This window comes from Microcaecilia unicolor, chromosome 7 (assembly GCF_901765095.1).
Source record: "Microcaecilia unicolor chromosome 7, aMicUni1.1, whole genome shotgun sequence".
Classification (NCBI taxonomy): domain Eukaryota; kingdom Metazoa; phylum Chordata; class Amphibia; order Gymnophiona; family Siphonopidae; genus Microcaecilia; species Microcaecilia unicolor.
The window spans coordinates 230,319,867-230,342,056 of NC_044037.1; the positions used below are offsets into that span (position 1 = coordinate 230,319,867).

General features: G+C 41.1%; 1 protein-coding gene across 1 annotated transcript in view; it reads right to left on the minus strand.

The window, feature by feature from the left end:
• Positions 1–21,032, minus strand: part of UBR3 (ubiquitin protein ligase E3 component n-recognin 3) — a 686,242-nt gene extending 665,210 nt beyond the window's left edge. Inside the window, 2 exon segments of the mRNA XM_030210854.1 lie at positions 6,699–6,838; positions 20,509–21,032. Of these exon segments, the coding sequence (XP_030066714.1) occupies positions 6,699–6,838; positions 20,509–20,966 (598 nt within the window). The 5' untranslated portion in view covers positions 20,967–21,032.
• Between the last annotated feature and the right edge of the window lie 1,158 nt (positions 21,033–22,190).

Sequence of the window (22,190 nt, forward strand, 5' to 3'; positions counted from 1 at the left end):
TTTCTGTAGTACGGATATCTGGGTGTCGGACAGAGCCATATTAGAAATATTGAAAATCGGAATTTCCTCAGGCGTTGTAATGTCTGGAGTTACCAGGGTTTCATTCTGTGGTTGTATCCTGTTTGATAACAGAGACATCCAGTTCAATAAGTATTATTTTTGTATTGTCGATGTATTTGCATGTCAAAGATATGAACACGTTTATGGATTTTTTACATACCTTTTAAAGAACATATGTGCAATTTGGAATTATCAGTTTTTAATAATAAGAAGAAGAAATTAATTTCACATCATTATTGTATTTGCATGTTCATGATTGTCAATGTATTTGTATGTCACAGATATGTTTACATACCTTTTAAAAGAGTAAATGTGTAATGTGAAGTTATGTTTTATTATTATTTTTAATAATATTAATAGGAAATTATTATTTACGCATTGTCAATGTATTTGCATGTTCCTGATCGTGTCTGGTTTAATTCTGTCACTGTTGTTGATTTTTATTGTTGCAAAATGTGTAATTTGAAATTATTATTATGCCTTATAATATTAATAAGAATTTATTATTTTTGCATTGTTAATGTATTTGCATGTTCATGATTGTGTCTGGTTTTATTCTGTCACTGTTTTTGATTCATCTTGTTGCAAAATCTATGGTCCTCATCAAGTGTTTATGATACTTATTGAATGGAAGAGACGTTTAAGATAATTTTAAAATACAATTTATTGTATTAGTAATATCATTCTTTAATACATTTTTTAATGTTGTTTCCATGTTTTATAAATCGGTACACACATCTTTTTAGGGTATTTGGTTTGTGTCTGTTATAATTATTATTTTTGAGATTATGCTTTTATTCATTTTTGAGATTATGCTTTTAGACTATTTGTAATGTATCCATTTTTATTATTGCTTTGAGTTAATATAATTTATTGTATATTATTTTAGGGACTCCTGAGGCAGGCCTGAATGGCCGAAACACGACTCATGTCGAGTCCAGTTCTTTTAAGAATAAACTCTTAACAGGAGACAAGACAGCCTTGTCTAGCAGTCTAAACTGCAGTATGCCACAACTGCTGAAAAGTTACTGTATCCAACCCGCAGAAAAAAGCTGGGGTTGACCAACAAGCTGAAACAGTGCCCAACAGGCAAAGGTGAACATAAGCTCCACAGTCAGAGACTGAACTGTGCTCAAGGGACAGAAAAGAAGCTGCACTCATCAGGCAGGCAGAGAAGGATCCGTGCTCAACGAGAACAAATGGAGTTGCACTCAAAGCACACAAACTGAGCCACGCACCATGGGCAGAGAAAGAGTTGCACACCTCTGGCAAACATAGAAATGCCCTGAACAAGCAGAGATGACGCTGAGAGTAACAGACAGAGATGAGCAGTGCCCCACTGAAAAAGCTGGATGTTAGAGGTACCTGCAGAACTGAAGCTGCGGTAGCAATGGAACTGTGTATAAAACGTAGACAAGGAGCTGTTTTCCACATGCAGACAAGGAGCTGCGCTCCCGACACCAACAAGGAACTGAGCTCCTGACACCGGCAAGGAACTGAGCTCCTGACACCGGCAAGGAGCTGCGCTCCTGACACCGGCAAGGAACTGCGCTCCAGATGCCAGCAAGGAGCAGCGCTCCACGCGCCGACAAGGAGCTATGCTTCCGACACAGACATGAAGCTGTATAGCACCTGCAGTCACAGAGCTGTGCTCCACTTCACCCAATTTGCAGAGAAGAGTTGTGCTAAACATACAGAGATGGAGCTACACTAAACAGGCAGTGGAGCTGCGCTCTGCACGCGGACAGGAAGCTGCATTCCATACGCAGAGAGAGCTGCATGCCACACACAGACAAGGAGCTGCGTTCCACAGGCAGACAGAAGACTGTGCCCCATGCTGAGACCTGCAGAGAAAGAACTACGCTCAACATGTGACAATGGAGCTGCGTTCAACATGCAGAGAAGAAAGGTTGCAGAATAAGCAGCGAAGGAACTTCACTCGATAGAGCTGTCCTCAACATACAGCGATGGAACTAAAGCCAACCTGGAACTGTGGAGCTGCATTCAACATGCAGCGATGGAGCCGCGCTCAACAAGCAAAATGCATAGATGAAGTCCAGGGGAACAGCCAGAGAAGAAGGTGCTGCCAGGAGGTCAACAGGAAAGGAGCACAACTTGTGGAAATGCAGACCTGGCGCTGCACTCCCCTGGCCCAGAGGGACTAAAACTACAAGAAGAGAAAGCCCCGTGCCCCAAGAGATACCCTCGGCCCTCAAGTGGTCTCTGAGCCACAATGACTGCCCTCCTAGGCAATCGATACAGAGCAGTCAACGTAGAGAAAGAACTCCCGCCAAGAGGGAGGTAAGCATCACAGTGCTGGAATCCTCAGACCATAGGGAGCAAAATGCAGCCGCAAGGCAGTGAGCAAGAAACAACTCTTGCCAGGTCAGGAACAATGAGGAAGCTGGCCACTAACACCAAACTGAGGAAAAACCAGCTAAGGGAGAATCAAACTCCAGATGCACAGCAATAGATCTGCTCAGTAGGAAAGAACTGCGTCCCTTACAGAAAAAGGAAGGAGTGCCAAATGTGCCAGGAGAGAGGCGCCTGAAATTAGAAAAGGCAAAATCCGCCTGTGCCAGGCTAAAACTCCCACCCGAAAGCAAGGGAAGCAAGGAAGAGCTGTGGCAAACTAGTCCTAAAAAGGCACATTCCCGTAAAGAGACAATGAACTGAGTCCAAGCAAAAGAGTGGCAAAAATGGCGCCCCCGAGGGTACTCAGAAGAGGGATTTCAGCTAGTAGTCGCACACCAGGGGCAACTCGGACCCCCACCAGAAGGAAAGTAACCTGCAGACAAACCAGACAGGAGGGATCCACGGGGACGAGAGAACCATAACCTCCCTAAGGAAGGGAGGAAAAACTGCTGCCAAAACAAGAATCAAATAGCAGGGGCATCTCAAGCAAGATCCCAGAAGCAGCAGAGACTGGACGGTCTGAAAAAAAAAAAAACTGGCCAACAGCCGTGTAAGGCTAACCGGAATGAAAAAATAGCCCTGGACTAAAAAGACCGAGCCTGCAGCCAAACAGAGCCAGCGAGAGATTTCTCCCACTTTGGAAATGGCAGACTAAGACCTCCGAACCGCAAAGGTACAAGTTCCAGCAATGGGGCCGCCCTCTGAACCAGCTGCTGTCTAGGACCGTGAAGAGGAGAAAAACAAATGAGTTTCGTGATCCAGGCACGAGCCGTGCCCCACAAAAAAAAAAAAAAGAAAATTGAAGCAACTGGTACCAGCCCAGAAGGGTCCAAGATCAGAATCAGACGCTGGCCAGCGAAATTCAAAGAAACTTTGCAAGCGGTTCCCTAGAATGTACTGCCAAAGGTGGGAAAATAAATCAGGTAACAGGCGAGAGAAAGAAGGAAAAACAAAGTTTCTTCTTTTTTTTTTTTTTAAACAACCTTCTTCACTAGAGACAGGAATTAAAAAAGGTTTACACAGAGGCAGAAAAGGAGGGAAAAAAGTTTCCTTTTTTATAAACAACCTTCTTCAATAGTGACAGAAATGAATAAAGGCTTACCTCAGATGCAGAAAAGGAGGGAAAAAAACAGTTTCCTTTTTTTTTCTTTTATAAACAACCTTCTTCACTAGTGACAGGAATAAATAAAGGCTTACCTCAGAGGCAGAAATTCAGATATACCTACAACCACAGAAGAGAAGAACCCCACAGGGAAGACAAGTTTCTCCATGCCACAATTAACCATCACCCTGCTAGAAAAACAGCCAGGGGAGGAAGGGGAGGAGAGGGAACCAGGGTCACTGGATATCACCCTAGCTGCCAGATGAGGAACTCAGGACCACTGAGTATCATCTAAAACTAGCCCCAACATGGCTACCAGCACACCCCTGGCTCCATGTCACCAGAAAAATCTGGGACAGGAGCTACCAGCCAGCAATCCAGAGCAGCTGCACGATCCGTCCACCATCCGCTAGGAGACAGAAAAAATACTGAACATTCCAGGCTGCACGATACCCTTAAGGGGCGGTTTACTTGGAACTATTTTCTCTGTCTCCTTCCGCTGGTAGATGAACATAACTCATTAGTCTGGACTAGTCTAGCATAGATGGCAAGGAAAGTACCATTAATTACAAAGGTGTATGGAAGTTTTACAGGTTATTGTGTGGACAAAACAAAAGTCAGAATTTGACATGTCTGGATTAAATTTCTCATTGATAGAGGTTATATTACAAGGATCCAGGGGGCCAAAGATTATCAATAGTTGGATGCCATCAAAGAAATGGTGTACAGTCAAGAGATTGTATCAGTGGTGAGATAAAGATATTGAAAAAAAGTGGAACCAGAATAGATCCCCGAGGCAAACTGCTACGAGACTGGAAAGCTTTGATCAGTGTTCCTCCAATGAACCACAAAATGTCCTGTTTGAAAGATAAGTAGAAGAAGGTATTGCCTTTGAAAGCTAATCAACAAATGTATTAAGTTAGTCCAATAGAAAGGTATCTTATTTTCTTTTGTTTTATTTCTATTTATTACCTTAAAAGATAAGGAGAAAAGCCATGGAAGAGTGAAACTGGAAATGCCAATATCCTGGTGTCTATAAAGCAATAGGAAATGATCAACTAGATCAAAAGCTGCCGAGAGATCAAATGAAAGCAAGGGAACATACTTATTCTGGTTCTGATGTGTGTATATGTATGTCATAAGACCCAACAATGCACTTTGATGTGTGTGCAGAACACTAATTAGTTCTACATAAGTTGTTTCACCACAACAGTTTCAAGTAATTTGGAGACAAAAGGTAAATTGGATATTGGGTAATAATAACAAAAATATGTACTGGTTTTGAGATCTTTCAAATGAAAAGATAAGCAACTTTCCAAATATCTGGAATCGTCCCTGTAGTCAAACTAGCAGAAACTATAGCATGAAGGAATAGTGAAACAATTAGCTACCTTTTTGAAACTATGTTGGATGGGCAGGAATCGTGCAGGGCCATCATAAGTTTGATGCTATGTAAAGTTTAAGTTATTATAGTGAAGGTAGGAGAGTTAAAGTATACCAGTGAGCTACGAGTCAAGTAGGTCTTAGAAGAAGTGTTACAGGTTGTATCATTTTGTCATGACACACTGCCAAGGGGGAACCTCTTTCCAACTGAGAGGGGAAAAAAATAAAAGTGTTCCTGTACCTTCTCAGAAAAAGTAGACAGCCAGATCACCAACTGTGGTACGGTCATCTATGGCCAGGGATGGTGAGGGGGCTGTGATGTATTTTAGATCATCATCTAGTTTAGCCATATTTGAGGCCTTTTGTATTTGCATGGTAAGATATAAGAAGCATGGGAAAATATTCATATGATACTCATAATATCACCACAACACAAATAAAATACCTTAGCAGTCATGCATTAGAACATTCAAACACAGAAATGATACTATACAATATATATAATATGTATATATAAAAGGGAAAGAGATGAGATTTCAGATTAAAGTGACTTGCCTAGAGTCATAAGGAGCTGCAGCGGGAATCAAACTCAGCTCCCGTGGTTCTCACGCCACTGTACTAACCATTAGGCTACTCCACTCCAATATAATGAAACATGTTAATAGGTGGCCAAGGGGGCAAGTACAGTTGAGATATATAGACAGGACAAACTGAAGGCAAATTGTATTATAGCTGAATCAGATATGAGAAATTAGTCTTATTCTATTCTTGGCCCATCTCCTCTCTGTTGTCATTCCTTTTTGCCAGGGTCTCCTGTGAGTTTATACAATATAAGAACAATAACAAAAGCTTCAATATCATGAAAGTAAGAAATAACCTAAGACATACTGTGTTATTCAAGCAGGGGCTGGCCCACTAAAAAAAGTGACTGTTTTTCATATATGGCCCCACTTTTCAGTCCCTTAGTTATGCAAAAGAATTTCTGCACATTGCCCTGCATCCCTCAGGCCACACCTGTATTCAAGTCTGTTATGCACAAAAAAACATCCTATATAATTCTCACCTCCAACATTCTATGCGTCTGCCTGCCTGTGTCCATAACTTTCCTCACAGATGGGCTCCGAAGCCCTAGCTGATATCACTAGACCCATTATGACGTGTCCTATATAATTCTCACCCCCAACATTCTATGCGTCTGTCTGCCTGTGTCCGTAACTTTCTTCACAGATGGGCTCCGAAGCTCCGAGTGTTGGCGGCGGGAAGGGGGGCTCAAGAGGGTTGCAGCAGGGTGATCAGGAACTCCGAGGGGGTGGGGTCGGGAACTCCGAGGGGGGGGGAAATGCACCACCTGTACAAAAACTTAAAAAAAAAAAAAAACCGGGGGGACGTCCCTGGAACTCAGAGGGAGGGAGGAGGGACAACGACCCTGGAACATAGAGGAAGGGGGGGCACTGGAACTGGGTGGGAGGGAGGGGCCGCAGGCACACACACACTCTCTGACACACTCAAACCCAGTCTCACTCTCTCTGTCACACATACACACACTCGCAGATTCACTCTCGCTCTTACACAGTCACTCTCACACACACTCTCTCTCAAACATACACACTCCAAGGAAAATCTTGCTAGCGCCCGTTTCAATTGTGTCAGAAACGGGCCTTTTTTACTAGTCCTATATAGGTTTCTTCTGCATTCTTTTTTTTTTTAATGAAAACCAAGCCCATCACAGAATACATACCTGGTTCATTATACCCTTCTCTTAAGTACTGAATGAGACTAAAGATAAACCGAGGAAGAACTAATTCGGACATCATCAATAATTCTTTTGGGACAGAGGGGACACTTGAATTTGATTTAATGCGATGTCTTTTACAAAACCTAGAAGAAAATGAAAAAAAAATGTATTGAGTATCAAGCTGCATCATACCACGATATCAACACGTCTCTACACACCAATTAAATTTAGGCCAGCTTTAGCCATTATTTGACAAGGCAAATAGGTGTGGTAGCCGTGTTAGTCCACTCTTAAAGGTTATCAATAGAAATCAAACAAAATAAAACATGGAAAAGAAAATAAGATGATACCTTTTTTATTGAACATAACTTAATACATTTCTTGATTAGCTTTTGAAGGTTGCCCTTCTTCCTCAGATCGGAAATAAGCAAATGAGGTAGCAGATAATATATATTTGCTTATTTCCGATCTGAGGAAGAAGGGCAACCTTCAAAAGCTAATCAAGAAATGTATTAAGTTATGTTCAATAAAAAAGGTATCATCTTATTTTCTTTTCCATGTTTTATTTTGTTTGATTTCTATTGATAACCTTTGACAAGGCAAACAAAGATTCAGGTGATTTAAAAAAAAAAAAAAAGAAGAAGAAGAAGTACACCCAAAGAGGTTTTAAATATGGACATTAAAATTAATCCAACTTGCTATTCAAATTATTTTTTGGTTATAGATAAAACTATCCTTGGAGGTCAGATTGAAGTGTAAAAAAAAATCTGTGTGGGTTCCAAGTATGAAAAGTGTCTACTTAAACTGCAATCTGATCAACCATCACAATGTCCATTATGTCAAATGTTATGTACAAAAAATCTTATAAATATAGAACTCAGCTCTCCAAAAAGTCAAAGTTTATCTAGTAAGAGGATGAAATCGCCTTCATGCTACCGTCGGCAAGAATGAACGGAGAGAAATGCCAGTAAAGAACCGGGTGAATAATATATGGCTGTGGTCCTGAAGCAGCGAAATGTGAAACGGGACCGTTGACCACAGTTACACCACGGTCAGAAAGGAGAAAGCCTGTAATTCGCCAAAGTTAAGTTGAACTGTTATATACAGCATATTTGGCACAGTGGCTTTTTTTGAACATTTAGAAAAAAAATTTTCAAAAAATTTTTTCATAATAATAATAATAAGAGGAGTTGGTTTGATTGAAAACGCCCATGATGATGAAGTATAGCCTTTGTCCCACATATAAATAATTGTTGGGAGGGGCTTTTTCTTGAGGCGATTTCATCCTCTTACTAGATAAACTTTGACTTTTTGGAGAGCTGAGTTCTATATTTATAAGATTTATTGCGAAGATTTGGAACCAGTACCCCTGTGTTTATATGTTTAGTTTGTATCTATAAATGTTATGTACAGCCAGAATGAAATGTCCAAACCCATAAATACAGTGATCACTTTTCTTTTTTTTTTTCACTTTTATTTCATATGCTCATACTAATTTGCAGTTACACTTTATATCAAGGGTGGGCAACTTCATTTCTGAGAAGGCCAAAAAAAAATCAAACAGATTTTCAGGAAAATCCCAGTAGATATGAAACTGATTTGTACTCTATTATTTCAGTAAGCATGTGAAGTCTCATGCAAATTCATCCTGAAAATATCTGACCTATTTATGACCATTATTACTCTCGCTTTCTAGTAGTTAGTTTCAGAATCCTGTCTTATCTCAGCTGCCTCAGGACAGGTCACCAAGCACAAAACAGTAAAGGAGACAAAAAAAGGACCTCTCACAGATGGTGTCCAAATCCTCTTTATTGAATCTTCCAAAAAACTACAACAAAGGACACCCGACACGACTCGTGTTTCAGCCATACTGGCCGGCATCAGGGGTCTAAAAGAATATACATAGCAAAGAACACACTATAAAACATTATTTAAAAAAAAAAAAAAAAAACATATATAAAAATATATTTTCTCAAAGACATCCAAAATAGAACGAAATCCTACCTAAAAACTTGTCATTTATATCTCCAGAAAATCCACAAAGATATTAATCTATTAACAATACAAAGCAACGTAAAGATAATAAACATAAGAGAAGAAAATGAAAATGTTTAAGAAACACATATATATATATGTGTGTGTGTGTGTGTTCATTAAGTCATTATATTGCCATGGTCACAATTATGCATATATACGTATGCACATAAACATGAACCATGAGCTGGCTGTTTTACAAAAAAAATATTTTAAATCAAGTGAAGAATATATATTGCTTGCCATACTTTGTTTTAACTCAAATGTTAAATTTTGCCTAATGTGGGAATACTTTTAAAAAGGTGCGGCTGGGGTTCATTTAAAAAAGTGAGGGTTAAAAGAAAAAAAAAAGGCAATCAAAATGGAAGGGGTGAACAAACATGTTGGTAAAGGTGAGCCAGTCGATATTGTGTATCTGGATTTAAAAAAGGTGTTTGACAAAGTACTGAATGAAAGACTCCAGAGGAAACTGGAGAGTTATGGGATAGGAGGTAGCATCCTATTGTAGATTAAAAACTGGTTAAAAGATAGAAAACAGACAGTAAGGTTAAATGATCAGTATTCTCATTAGAGAAGGGTAGATAGTGGGGTTCCCCAGGGGTCTGTGTGAGAACACTGCTTTTTAACATTTATAAATGATCTAGAGATGGGAGTAACTAGTAAGGTAATTAAATCTGCTGATGATACAAGGTTATTCAAAGTTGTCAAATCGCAAGAGGATTGTGAAAAATTACAAGAGGACCTCACGAGACTGGGCATCAAAATGGCAGATGACATTTAATGTGAGCAAGTGAAAAATGATGCATGTGGGGAAAAAGGAACCCGAATTATATATACGCAATGCAAAGTTCCACATTAGGAATCACTGACTAAGAAAGAGATCTAGGCATCATCGTTGATAATACATTGAAACCCTCTGCTCAGTGTGCGGCGGTGGCTAAGAAAGCCAATAGAATGTTAGGTATTATTAGGAAAGGCATGGAAAACAAAAATGAGGACGTTATAATGCCTTTGTATTGCTCCATGGTGCAACCGCACCTCAAATACTATGTTCAATTCTGGTCACCACATCTCAAAAAAGATATAGTGTAATTAGAAAAGGTGCAGAGAAGGGCAACAAAAATGATAAAGGGGATGGAACGACTTCCCTACGAGGAAAGGCCGAAGCGGCTAGGGCTCTTCAGCTTGGAGTAAAGACGGCTGAGGGGAGATATGATAGAGGTCTATAAAATAATGGGTGGAGTGGATCAAGTAGATGCAAATCCACTGCTTACTCTTTCCAAAAATACCAGGACTAGGGGGCACGCAATGAAGCTACAAAGTAGTAAATTTAAAACTAATCGGACAAACTTTTTCTTCACTCAATGTGTATTAAACACTGGAATTTGTTGCCAGAGAAAGGTTTGGACTGCTTCCTAAAGGAAAAGTCCGTAAACCATTATTAAAATGGAGGGGAAAATCCACTGCTTATTTCTAGGATAAGCAGCATAAAACGTATTGTACTTTTTTGGGATCTTGCCAGGTACTTGTGACCTTGATTGGCCATTGTTGGAAACAGGATACTGGGCTTGACGACCTTCAGTCTGTCCCAATATGGCAATACTTATGTAATGTGGAAAGAAGGAAAGGCAAAATCAGTAGAAGATATACACAATCTTTATTAGTAAAGTTGCAAGCTAGTGTATTGCTCAACACAGGCTGTGTTTCTCCCAGCAGGACTGCATCAGGGGCTAAAATATGATCTTACTGCCAAAGGCTTGGTAAAAGACGTGTGCTATAATCCAATATAAGTTGTTAAAAAGACGTGAACCGCACCATATTAAAACAAACCAGAATAAGTTCCAATTCAAATTGTGTCCCAGTGAAATGACAGCATGCACCCGCTGTTATTATGTAATTTGTATACATATTTAAACGTTAAGTACATTCTATAAAAACTAACTCTCCAGTTTACTAAGTCGCACTAGCGGCTGCGGTAATGCCGATAGCCCATTCAAAGTGAATGGGCTGCGTCAGCATTAGCACACCCAAAGCTTAGTAAACAGGAGAGTAAGTGATTAAAAAAATTAATGAATGATGCCAATATGAGTCTGGGCTGCACTAGCATTTTTTTAAATCTCTAATTTGTGATTTTTATTATGTACATCTTGTGTAATCTAACAAGATCTGACTGTATTAAAAGCCATAACACATGGAGTAAGAAAGGGTACTTATTATTTTTAATGTTATTTTCTGCCCAGTAGTTTCCAACCAAGTAAGCTCAAAAGCAGAGGAAACCGCCTCTGCTGGGCTACAGCCTCCATTTACAACTATCCAGAATTTTTGTTATAAAACCTTCCTACCTAGCTCGAACGTGGTAAGCAAGGTCCTCAGCCACGGACAAGTCATGGCTTCATCTGTAGAACAGTATATCCTAAGCCTGACCAGCAGGCATTACTGGTGGGATATGGTGGCAATTAAATCTCACTAAAAACGGAATATCACCTCTACAGCATCACAAATTTCAGCTGCCCTACAGGAGATCTGACCTGCAAATCAAACTCAGGTCCCTCCACATGGCAGCGCGAAGCACTGCCACAGGAGCACCAGGCCAGCCTAAGGTAAAATCAGGTCTTACCTGATAATTTTCTTTCCTTTAGTGTCACAGCAGATGAAGATAGAGATAGCCAAATTGAAGGCATTGGTATGAGACTTCCAGCAAGAAGGATGAGAGTGTTATCCACAGAAATAGAGAATGGGGGAGGAGGAGGAGAGGTTGGTTTAGGGGGAAAGATAAGAAGCTCAGTCTTGGTCATGTTTAGTTTCAGATGGCGCTGAGACATCCAGGCAGCAATGTCAGACAGGCAGGCAGATACTTTGGCCTGGATTTTGGCTGAGATTTCTGGTGTGGAGAGGTAGATCTGGGAGTCATCAGCGTAAAGATGATACTGAAAACCATGGGATGAGATCAGAGTACCAAGGGAAGAAGTATAGATGGAGAAGAGAAGAGGTCCCAGGACAGATCCCTGAGGTACACCAACTGACAGTGGGATAGAAGTAGAAGAGGATCCACTAGAGTATACACTAAAGGTACGCTGGGAGAGATAAGAAGAAAACCAGGAAAGAACAGAGCCCTGAAATCCAAGTGAGGACAGCGTATCAAGGAGTAGGCTGTGATCAACAGTGTCAAAAGCAGCAGATAGATCGAGAAGGATGAGGATAGAATAGAGACCTTTAGATCTGGCTAGGAACAGATCATTGGCGACTTTAGCAAGCGTTGTTTCAGTTGAATGAAGGGGGTGAAAGCCAGATTGAAGTGGATCAAGAATAGCTTGTGATGAAAGAAAGTCAAGGCAACGGCGGTGAACAGCACGTTCAAGTATCTTGGATAGGAAAATAAAGAAAACCTTTTTGGCTATGATGTGTAAGAACTGTTGAATCAGACAAGGAGGTTTTTTGTGCCAATGATGAAGCAGTCCTGCTCCCATTGCCAAGTATAGCCGGGAGCTTCTTGAGGCTTTTTCCTCCTTGTATTTCCACTGTATTTTTGAGTCAGACTTTGTATGAGAACCCTTGATATATATTTGTGTAGACATGCGCTAATATTGTCATTAGCATGTGGTCTTTTTTTTTTTTAATTATCAAATGAGCAATTACCCATTCTGTAGGGGGTAAGGACTCCTGCATTATCCATGTGCTAACCAGTTTTCAAACAGTAATATTGATGTACTAACTGGTTAGTATAACACCCACTCTCTGCCCATAACACGTCCCCTCAAAAAAAAAAAAAAAGTTTCAGCACATGGTAAGCAGGTGCAGATTTCAATGTGACTACAGGATGCCTGAGCATATCCCACAGTGCTCCATTTTTTGCTGCGTTAATTGCGCACTAGTGCCTAAAAACTTAGTAAAAAGGGCCCCCTTAATGTTTTTCCCCACCTACTGGAAAAAAAGCTGCCTTTTACTGCCATCAGTCTAAGTTTCCCTCAATGAAGCTGATTGTCAGCCGGGTGTCACAGCTTTGCACTGATACTACTCTTTTCATTTCTGTCATCCTCCACACAATTCACGTCACAGACCAAAAAGAAGCAGGTGAAAAGTGAGCTCTCACAGTTAGCACAGACTACACTCATCTCCTGTCCAAAATTCACACAACTAACAGAGAACTGAAGCCCCCCTTGCCACAACCCATATAAAAAGATTTTAAAAGGTTACTCCGATTATACTTCAGAGAAATATGTTTGCTGCTACTGTTGCCTCTAAACCGTTCCACAATCTACGAAGTTACAGGGTTTCATCTTTTTTATTCCTCTGCTTTAGCAGGTTGGTTTGTCACTCCCTGGCTGCAATTATTAGGCTCGCAGATCCGATTGATCAAAGCAGTAGAAAAGGAATAAAAATATATTGAAGATAGCTACATGTTATCATGGCTGGTACATGCACTAGGGAATGGAGTCATTAAAATAGAGGTAACTCACAACCTATTAAAGTCATTTTACTTTATCCAAGCACAGCTTTAAACTGTCACCAAACCTTGGACAAATGTAAAGGCAGTAATTCACTAAACAATTAAGAAATCCATGAAATGTATATTTCCTAAAGCAGCAAGGTATTCTCATTCTATAATACTAATTAAAGACCCTTGACAGCCTATAAACACATGATGTTTTCAATTTCTAATTTTTTATTGTACTTCGCTTTGATGTTGTAAAAAAGGCAATTTTTACAAATGTAAACAAATACAGAACATGCAGAAGAGGTAAGACTATCAAAATCAGTTCCTTTATACAAACAATGCATCCTGCACAGAGCAGGAGACCAATACAAAGACTCCTTGTGAAATAAGCGTCATCAATTTTTTTTTTCTAAAAAGCCTTACTCAACAAATCTAAAACGAGAGGACTTTTTGATCAATTTCTGACATATTTCAACTGAATATGATGCAGAGACAAAAAGGAAGCCACCAAGAGCCTCAGATTCCCAAGATGCACTGAAGACAATGACATTACAAATCACATGCTGAAGGAGGTATTTAAGAATACGAAGAACACTAAAGAGTCAATATGCAGTCAGCGGTTTTTTAGCCACCAACAGCTGCAGGATGAATTATGCATGGTTATTCAATGCCTAGCCATGTTTGGGATCTGGGAGTGAATATCCAGGTGAGCAGTGGCAACTGGAGCATACATGGCTATGGCCAATATTCAGTGCAGTATATAGACTGGTTAAGTGCCACTGAATAATCTGTGGATGGCCAGTTGAATACAATAACCGGGCAGAAGCCTCTCCTATCCAGTTAAAAATCACTTGAACATTTATCCCTATGTTTTTTAAAAAGGAAGCTAAGCAAACTTTGAAGCAACTGACACAGCTGCACATTTTTACCATTTGCATACCATTTTAAAATGGGCTTTTTTTATATCTATATTTTGTTGTTTTTATAATTCTGCACTTATCTTAATCATATGTGTGCATGTCTTTTGATAAGTAGGCAACCTGTTAAGTTATCTATTTATCCTACTCATTTTTGAAAATCATCCCAATAATTCTACCACTGCAAAGGAGGAGACAGGAACAAGTTGCCAAAAAAGGTTTAAAATAAATAAATTAAAATAAAATAAATAAGGTCTGCAATAACGAGAAATATCCCGACTACACTGCTCTTGCAGCGATAAAAATGGTTTCATGTGCTCTGTAATTTTCTACAATGCATTACTACAATCTGAAAGCTCTTTCAAGAGGAAAGTGCTATGCTGTCCAATAAAAACAAGGTTCCCTTAAAAAGAAGATGTTAACTTGTATTGACAACAAAAGGTACAGTCCAACACCCAGCAATGCAGCAACCTAAATTCACCGAGACTTGTATTTTAAAACCATAAGATAGTGGAATAGGTTCAACAGCAGTGAGTCAAGGAAAGGAAACCTAACAAGTGGGCAACTAAAAGGAAGCACCATTAGAGCCAAGGAAAATTAAACAAAAGGCTGATAGCTCTAGTTACAGAATCACCTGAACATCCAAGAGGTTCCAATTATGTCACTTAACCCTCAGGTACAAACTTAGATTGTGAGCCCTCCTGGGACAGAGAAATGCCCAGTGTACCTGAATGTAACTCACTTTGAGCTACTACTAAAAAAAGGTGTGAGCAAAATCTAAATAAATAATAATAATAATTTACAACAGTCAAAAATATTACCTTATAATCGGATGGCAGCGATCAAACTATAATAAATAAACATCAATTTTGAATGATTGATTTTGCAAGGAGTAGGATAATGTTTCCATTTCAACTCTTCTGCAGTCCACAATAGAAATAACTTGGAAAGCACAGAGATGCAAAATCCCAGAAGCTGACTAGGCTGTCACATGAAGCACTGGGCATGGAGCTTTAGGCATATTTCATCATTACACCCATGAAGCACAACTGGTCTTTTCTGTGGATCCATTTAGAAATTATCAAGGAACAGATGAGGGCCAACAGACTAAAGGTTAACCCAAAGAAAACACATCTTTTATACATATTTAAGAATTGTATTTTAATACAAGCAAATGCTCAAGACTGGGTAACGGAGTTACCATTGGTCCAGAAGGTTTATAGGGTGGAGTCTTGGCCTCGACCCTACAGAATCAACTTTGTGTTGTTGTCAAACAAGGTTGTTTTTAACCTGCAACATGTAAGCAAATTAAATCATGATGAATCCAAAGCAGTCAAGCTTTTCTCCTGCATTCCATTAACAGAATATTCTACTTAGATGTTTTAAATTAAGATAAGGATTCATCATGGATTACTTTAGCATTTAAAAGTTCATCCCCCTGAGGAGCATTCTCGTGTGGGATATGGGCTATAGTGGGAACCATTTGGACTAACAATATGAAGTTGATTGTGCCCTCTACACAAAGGATTAATCTCTGTGAATCCCTATCTGATAAGTATTTATGTTTATGATTTTTGGAAAGATTAAATAGATTTATTGGGATTTATTACCCAAGGCTGTGTACAGAAGGTACAGTTTAACATTTAAAAAAATTACAATTTTGTTAACAGCATAAAAATGGTAAAATGACCAAGTATAAACATAAATACAAGAAATGAGATAATAGATTTCAACCTGGAAATCTACATTCAGATCATGGATATTTCACATTTACAACTGATTTTTTTTTTAACAACCAAAAAATCTTTTTGGGAAGATTTCTCATTATAAATGGATTATTTTACATTTGAACTTATAAATTAATAAAATCCAACAGACACAAAACACGATAGTCATGAGTGGTATTTTTTTAGATGTGTAATGATTACAACTTTACATTCAGCTCTGGTTAGTCTCATCTGTGGCTAAGGATAATCTTTATAAAAGAGAGATGTGTTGATATGAACATCTTTTTCATCACTTTTTATTCATGTTTTTACCTGCTCTCAACATTTTTTTCTATTTTTCCACTGTATCACATCCATAAATAATATTTTCAGAAGTCACACACAGTTATGGACCATAAGTTGCTTTGAGGTAAAATTAAATCTTCTCAGTCATTTGGATCCAAGACACCTTAACAATTGCAATCCTGTACCTTTAGAGGGGGTCTTTTACAGAGGCATGGTAGTGTTTTAGTGCACACTAATAATTAGCACACACTATACAGTGGGGGAAATAAGTATTTGATCCCTTGCTGATTTTGTAAGTTTGCCCACTGACAAAGACATGAGCAGCCCATAATTGAAGGGTAGGTTATTGGTAACAGTGAGAGATAGCACATCACAAATTAAATCCGGAAAATCACATTGTGGAAAGTATATGAATTTATTTGCATTCTGCAGAGGGAAATAAGTATTTAATCCCTCTGGCAAACAAGACCTAATACTTGGTGGCAAAACCCTTGTTGGCAAGCACAGCGGTCAGACGTCTTCTGTAGTTGATGATGAGGTTTGCACACGTCAGGAGGAATTTTGGTCCACTCCTCTTTGCAGATCATCTCTAAATCATTAAGAGTTCTGGGCTGTCGCTTGGCAACTCGCAGCTTCAGCTCCCTCCATAAGTTTTCAATGGGATTAAGGTCTGGTGACTGGCTAGGCCACTCCATGACCCTAATGTGCTTCTTCCTGAGCCACTCCTTTGTTGCCTTGGCTGTATGTTTTGGGTCATTGTCGTGCTGGAAGACCCAGCCACAACCCATTTTTAAGGCCCTGGCGGAGGGAAGGAGGTTGTCACTCAGAATTGTACGGTACATGGCCCCATCCATTCTCCCATTGATGCGGTGAAGTAGTCCTGTGCCCTTAGCAGAGAAACACCCCCAAAACATAACATTTCCACCTCCATGCTTGACAGTGGGGACGGTGTTCTTTGGGTCATAGGCAGCATTTCTCTTCCTCCAAACACGGCGAGTTGAGTTCATGCCAAAGAGCTCAATTTTTGTCTCATCTGACCACAGCACCTTCTCCCAATCACTCTCGGCATCATCCAGGTGTTCACTGGCAAACTTCAGACGGGCCGTCACATGTGCCTTCCGGAGCAGGGGGACCTTGCGGGCACTGCAGGATTGCAATCCGTTATGTCGTAATGTGTTACCAATGGTTTTCGTGGTGACAGTGGTCCCAGCTGCCTTGAGATCATTGACAAGTTCCCCCCTTGTAGTTGTAGGCTGATTTCTAACCTTCCTCATTATCAAGGATACCCCACGAGGTGAGATTTTGCGTGGAGCCCCAGATCTTTGTCGATTGACAGTCATTTTGTACTTCTTCCATTTTCTTACTATGGCACCAACAGTTGTCTCCTTCTCGCCCAGCGTCTTACTGATGGTTTTGTAGCCCATTCCAGCCTTGTGCAGGTGTATGATCTTGTCCCTGACATCCTTAGACAGCTCCTTGCTCTTGGCCATTTTGTAGAGGTTAGAGTCTGACTGATTCACTGAGTCTGTGGACAGGTGTCTTTCATACAGGTGACCATTGCCGACAGCTGTCTGTCATGCAGGTAACGAGTTGATTTGGAGCATCTACCTGGTCTGTAGGGGCCAGATCTCTTACTGGTTGGTGGGGGATCAAATACTTATTTCCCTCTGCAGAATGCAAATAAATTCATATACTTTCCACAATGTGATTTTCCGGATTTAATTTGTGATGTGCTATCTCTCACTGTTACCAATAACCTACCCTTCAATTATGGGCTGCTCATGTCTTTGTCAGTGGGCAAACTTACAAAATCAGCAAGGGATCAAATACTTATTTCCCCCACTGTATACTAGAGACACCCATAGGAATATATGGGCATTTAGTGTACGCTTATTTTAGCACACCTCTGTAAAAGGACAAATAGTGTTTACCTCATTGGCCAATAAAACTCATAAATCCAGAAGTCGACAAATCATGAACTGTAGTTAAATTTTTACATTTACAATTACCCAATGGGGTTTTGTATATATTTTTGCAAAAATATCTTCCCAATAGACCCCTTTCTTTGAGCCAAGATGGGTTCCAGTACAGGTATCCTGCAGCCATGCATGTAAAAAAAAAAAAAAGTTTCCTCGCACATTGTGTGGGAAAACTTTGGGCCAGGACCAGACCAGCATAGAAAGGTTGGTTGACAGGATCAAGTGTCTAGCAGCAACTCCTCATTCCAACCCAACCACCCTGCGTTGGACAGCTTTCTACAGTGGCCCAAGTTACCCTGGTAGACTATTAGCCACCATCCCAACCCACCCCCCCTTACCCTATACAGAAAACAAGTTGTTGGCCTAGTATTCTAGTGGTCCCCCCTCCCACCCACAACATTCCCTGGTGGTCTACTGCCCTGCCCCACGCAGTGCATCCTGGGATGCCCTGGGTGGGATCATATTGCCATATAATGAAATTTATCCATTATATGGCAAAATAACCCAGACCAGTGCCATCCCAGGATGCACAGTGCGGGCAGAGCACCATCATTTTGTAGATGATGGCATTGGAGGCAACAGCAAGTGGGATCTCTCCTAACTTGTTTAGGCTTTTGTACCTATGAGGCTAAACACTTCCTTAAGGTACAGAGCAGAGGGGGCCTAGGCAAGGAGTTGCTGGGAAAAGGGGGGGGGGGTTCCACTAGACCAGTGTTTCCTTAGTCAGTCCTGGAGTACCCCCTTGCCAGTCAGGTTTTCAGGATACCCATAATGAATATGCATGAAAGATCTGCATACAATGGAGACAGTATATACAAATAAATCTCATGTATATTAATTGTCAATATCATGAAAACTAACAGGCAAGGGGGTGCTTCAGGACCCAACTTGAGAAACACTGCACTAGACAGCCAGGGAATTTTTCTGGAAATAGGTGGGTGGAGGGAGGGAATCACTAGACTAGAAGGGAATTTTTTCAGGGGCTGGTCACGTCAGGGGGAGTTCCTAGATAGCCAGATTTTTCAGAGGGAGGGACAGAACAGGTATCAAGTTTGGGGTGGCTTGTTAGGGCATGCTTGTAGAGCTGCAGATTATTGGCACAATTTAACAGCAGTAATTCGCATGTTCATTGATTTTAGCATGCCGTGTTATTTTTTGGCTCTAATTCTGCATTATAGTATGGGCTCTACCACAAGGCTTTCTACATGGGCCCCAAGGTAAGCAAGTTAAGCATGGCAGAGGAAGTACCAAGGTTTTGGGGTTCCATTCCTACCCAACCTCCCCCCCCCCCCCTTAAACCTCAGCACTCCCTCTCTCCCCCTCCACCACACAGTACTGCCAGCCCTGACCATAAATGATATTTAAACAGAGTAGATTAAACTACAAATTGTGAAATCAGTAGTAATCTTTAATATGTTACCAGGAATTCTTACAAATCTTCTCGTTCTTACTTACATCTCCACTACCCCACATGTAATGGCCTCAAGTATAAAACCAGCTACGCATCTACCTTTCCCCTATATCAGCGCACAATTGTGGAATGGTTTACCCAAATCAGTTAAAACTACTTCCGAACAACTGGCTTTCAGAATATCACTGAAGATCACCTTATTTAGAAAAGCTTAGGCTACAGTCCCGCATTGCATTAGTAACTCCTGAACTGTCACTGTTATGCGGCCGTATTGAATTATTCTGCACCTTTCTCTTTTCTTCCCCTGTCATTACTCACCAACTACTTCACCCTTAATGTATCTGATTGTTTGTTACTAGATTGATGCAAGCCTTTTTACACTGATGTAAGTCTTTTTAAACTAATGTAAGCCACATTGAGCCTGCCCATGGGTGGGAAAGTGTGGGATATAAATGATATATATATATATATATATATATATATATATATATATATATATATGTAGTAAGTATTTGCCTATAAACAAAATTGAAAACACCCTGTTCAGGCCATATTAGTATGCAGCACAATGTGAAATATTTAAAGACCAAATGCCAAGAGTCCTACTCCTTCACACAGTTTCATACTTGCAAAAATCTTAGCCCGGATGACCATACAATACTATTAACACGTACAAAATTTCACCTGACCACTGCAGCTAATTTTTTTTTAATACGATCGGAGGTGCAAAATTGAATGTATCTTAACCCCTCCCTGGATACTATAGAGGAGTTTGCTCAAAGCTGGGAGATGTTCAAACACCCTGGGCAACCACAGAGATGCAACCTATGCACCTGATCCACCTGGGATCCTACTTTCCAATAGCAGGAACCAATCCAAAGCGAAGTTTGTGCCCATGCTATTAATAGCTACCAAGTCCAAGTCTGCTGTCACCGATGTTCTGGCAGGCCAGAAAATGACAACACTATTACATTGGGGAGGGGATGAATGGAAAGGTCATGCTCCCTCCCTAGGCATTGACTCACCCGCTCTCCCGCATCACATTGCTGTCACCGCAATCACAAGCACCTCCGGCCTGACTACGGAACATGTTGAAGTCGTGGCCGGCGTGATCGCCCAGGTTGAAGCACTCAGCGCACAGGGACATGCAGGGCGAAATGCCGCACGTCCTGCAGCGGTAAGCCACGAAGTTGGCTGTCCAGACGAGGCCACAAAGAGTAGCGTTGTCGTACGAGCGTACCGTCTTGCAGAAGTCCTCGAAGTTCTCACCGCCAGCCAGCAGGCACCGACACCAGTCCAGCGCCTCGGAATCACCCGCAGGCCTATCAACGCCCAGCACACCGTCCAACAGCTCACTCAGCTGCTGCACTCCCTGGCTGTTGTCCGGTCGGCCCAACTCGGTTTTCAGGCGGACAGCGGTAGCTACTTTCTTCTCCCTGCTCCGCGGCGGCGACTCCGCCGCCACCACGATAAAAGCCGCCATGATAAGACCTCAGGTTTACTCTCCCCTCTTCACTTTTGTTGTGTTCCATAAGCGTTCTCGCGCCTTCTCGCGATAGCACGCTGCAGCTGTCACCAGCCTGAGCCCTACCCGGCCCAGACAGCTGGGGTTGCGGGGCAGCTCGGAAGCCGGCGCGCGAGCAAAGACGATCTCCAGCTCTTCAACATAGGAGAAAGTGAGGATTGGACTCAGATGCTACAGAACAGGGGAGTGTAACTTTCGTTTTTGCCAAGCGTAAGTCAGGCGGCCGGTGACATCACAAAGCTGAATCTTGAGATCACGCCAGCTGTCTCTAACCCCCTGTCCGGGGAATGACAGCTGTTTAAGAAAAAAATAAATAAATAAAAACGGGAAGGGAAAAGGAAAAACATTTTTTCTTAAAAAAAATAAAAATCTCTTGCTAATGTTACACTGAGACGTAGACGCCAACTTTTCAAAATGATTCGTTAACACAATTGAAATTAAGTTTGCTCATGCTGGCTGCTATGCACTGAGACAGGCAGCAAAACAAGTTAGGCACAACAGGATCTATATGACTTCCTACTGTATCTTAGAACACTTGCTAGCCCTAGCCCTAGCCCCCATTCACTCCTTCACGATACAAAACACTAACTTGTATATCTTTAGGCAGGCTCTAGTCTTATGCAAACCACTTTGAATGGGCTGTATCGGCATTACCGCACGGGCAGTAGTAAGCGCGGCTTTGTAAGGGGGGGGGGAGGGGAGTTCGCATTTGTCACTTTATGCATTCCAGGATTTGTAGTCCTTTTTACAATACAATATTGTTTTCCTCTGGACTTTTTTTTTGTACTTACATTTTTGTAAAACTTTGATATGTTTTGCTTTTGACCATTGGTTGTATTTGTACATATCCTATATAATAATTCTCACCTCCAACGTTCTATGTGTCTGGCTGCCTGTTCCGTGATTTTCTTCAGAGTTGGTCTGCTAGGCTCCGAAGCCCTGGCTGACGTCACCATTGCCATTGTGGCCACACCCCTGGGGGCAGGGCATGTGACATGGACATGGATCACGGCACCACCGGGGAAGGCGATGGAAAAAAGCAGGGCGGCCAGCAGCAGCCTGGCCTCACGGCACATCACCCCCCCCCCTCGGCCCCCACCCTCCCTGCAGAGTTATCCCAGCGTTGCCCAATATCCCGATTACAGAGGCTAACACGGAGGGAGGGGACGACCCTGAAACACG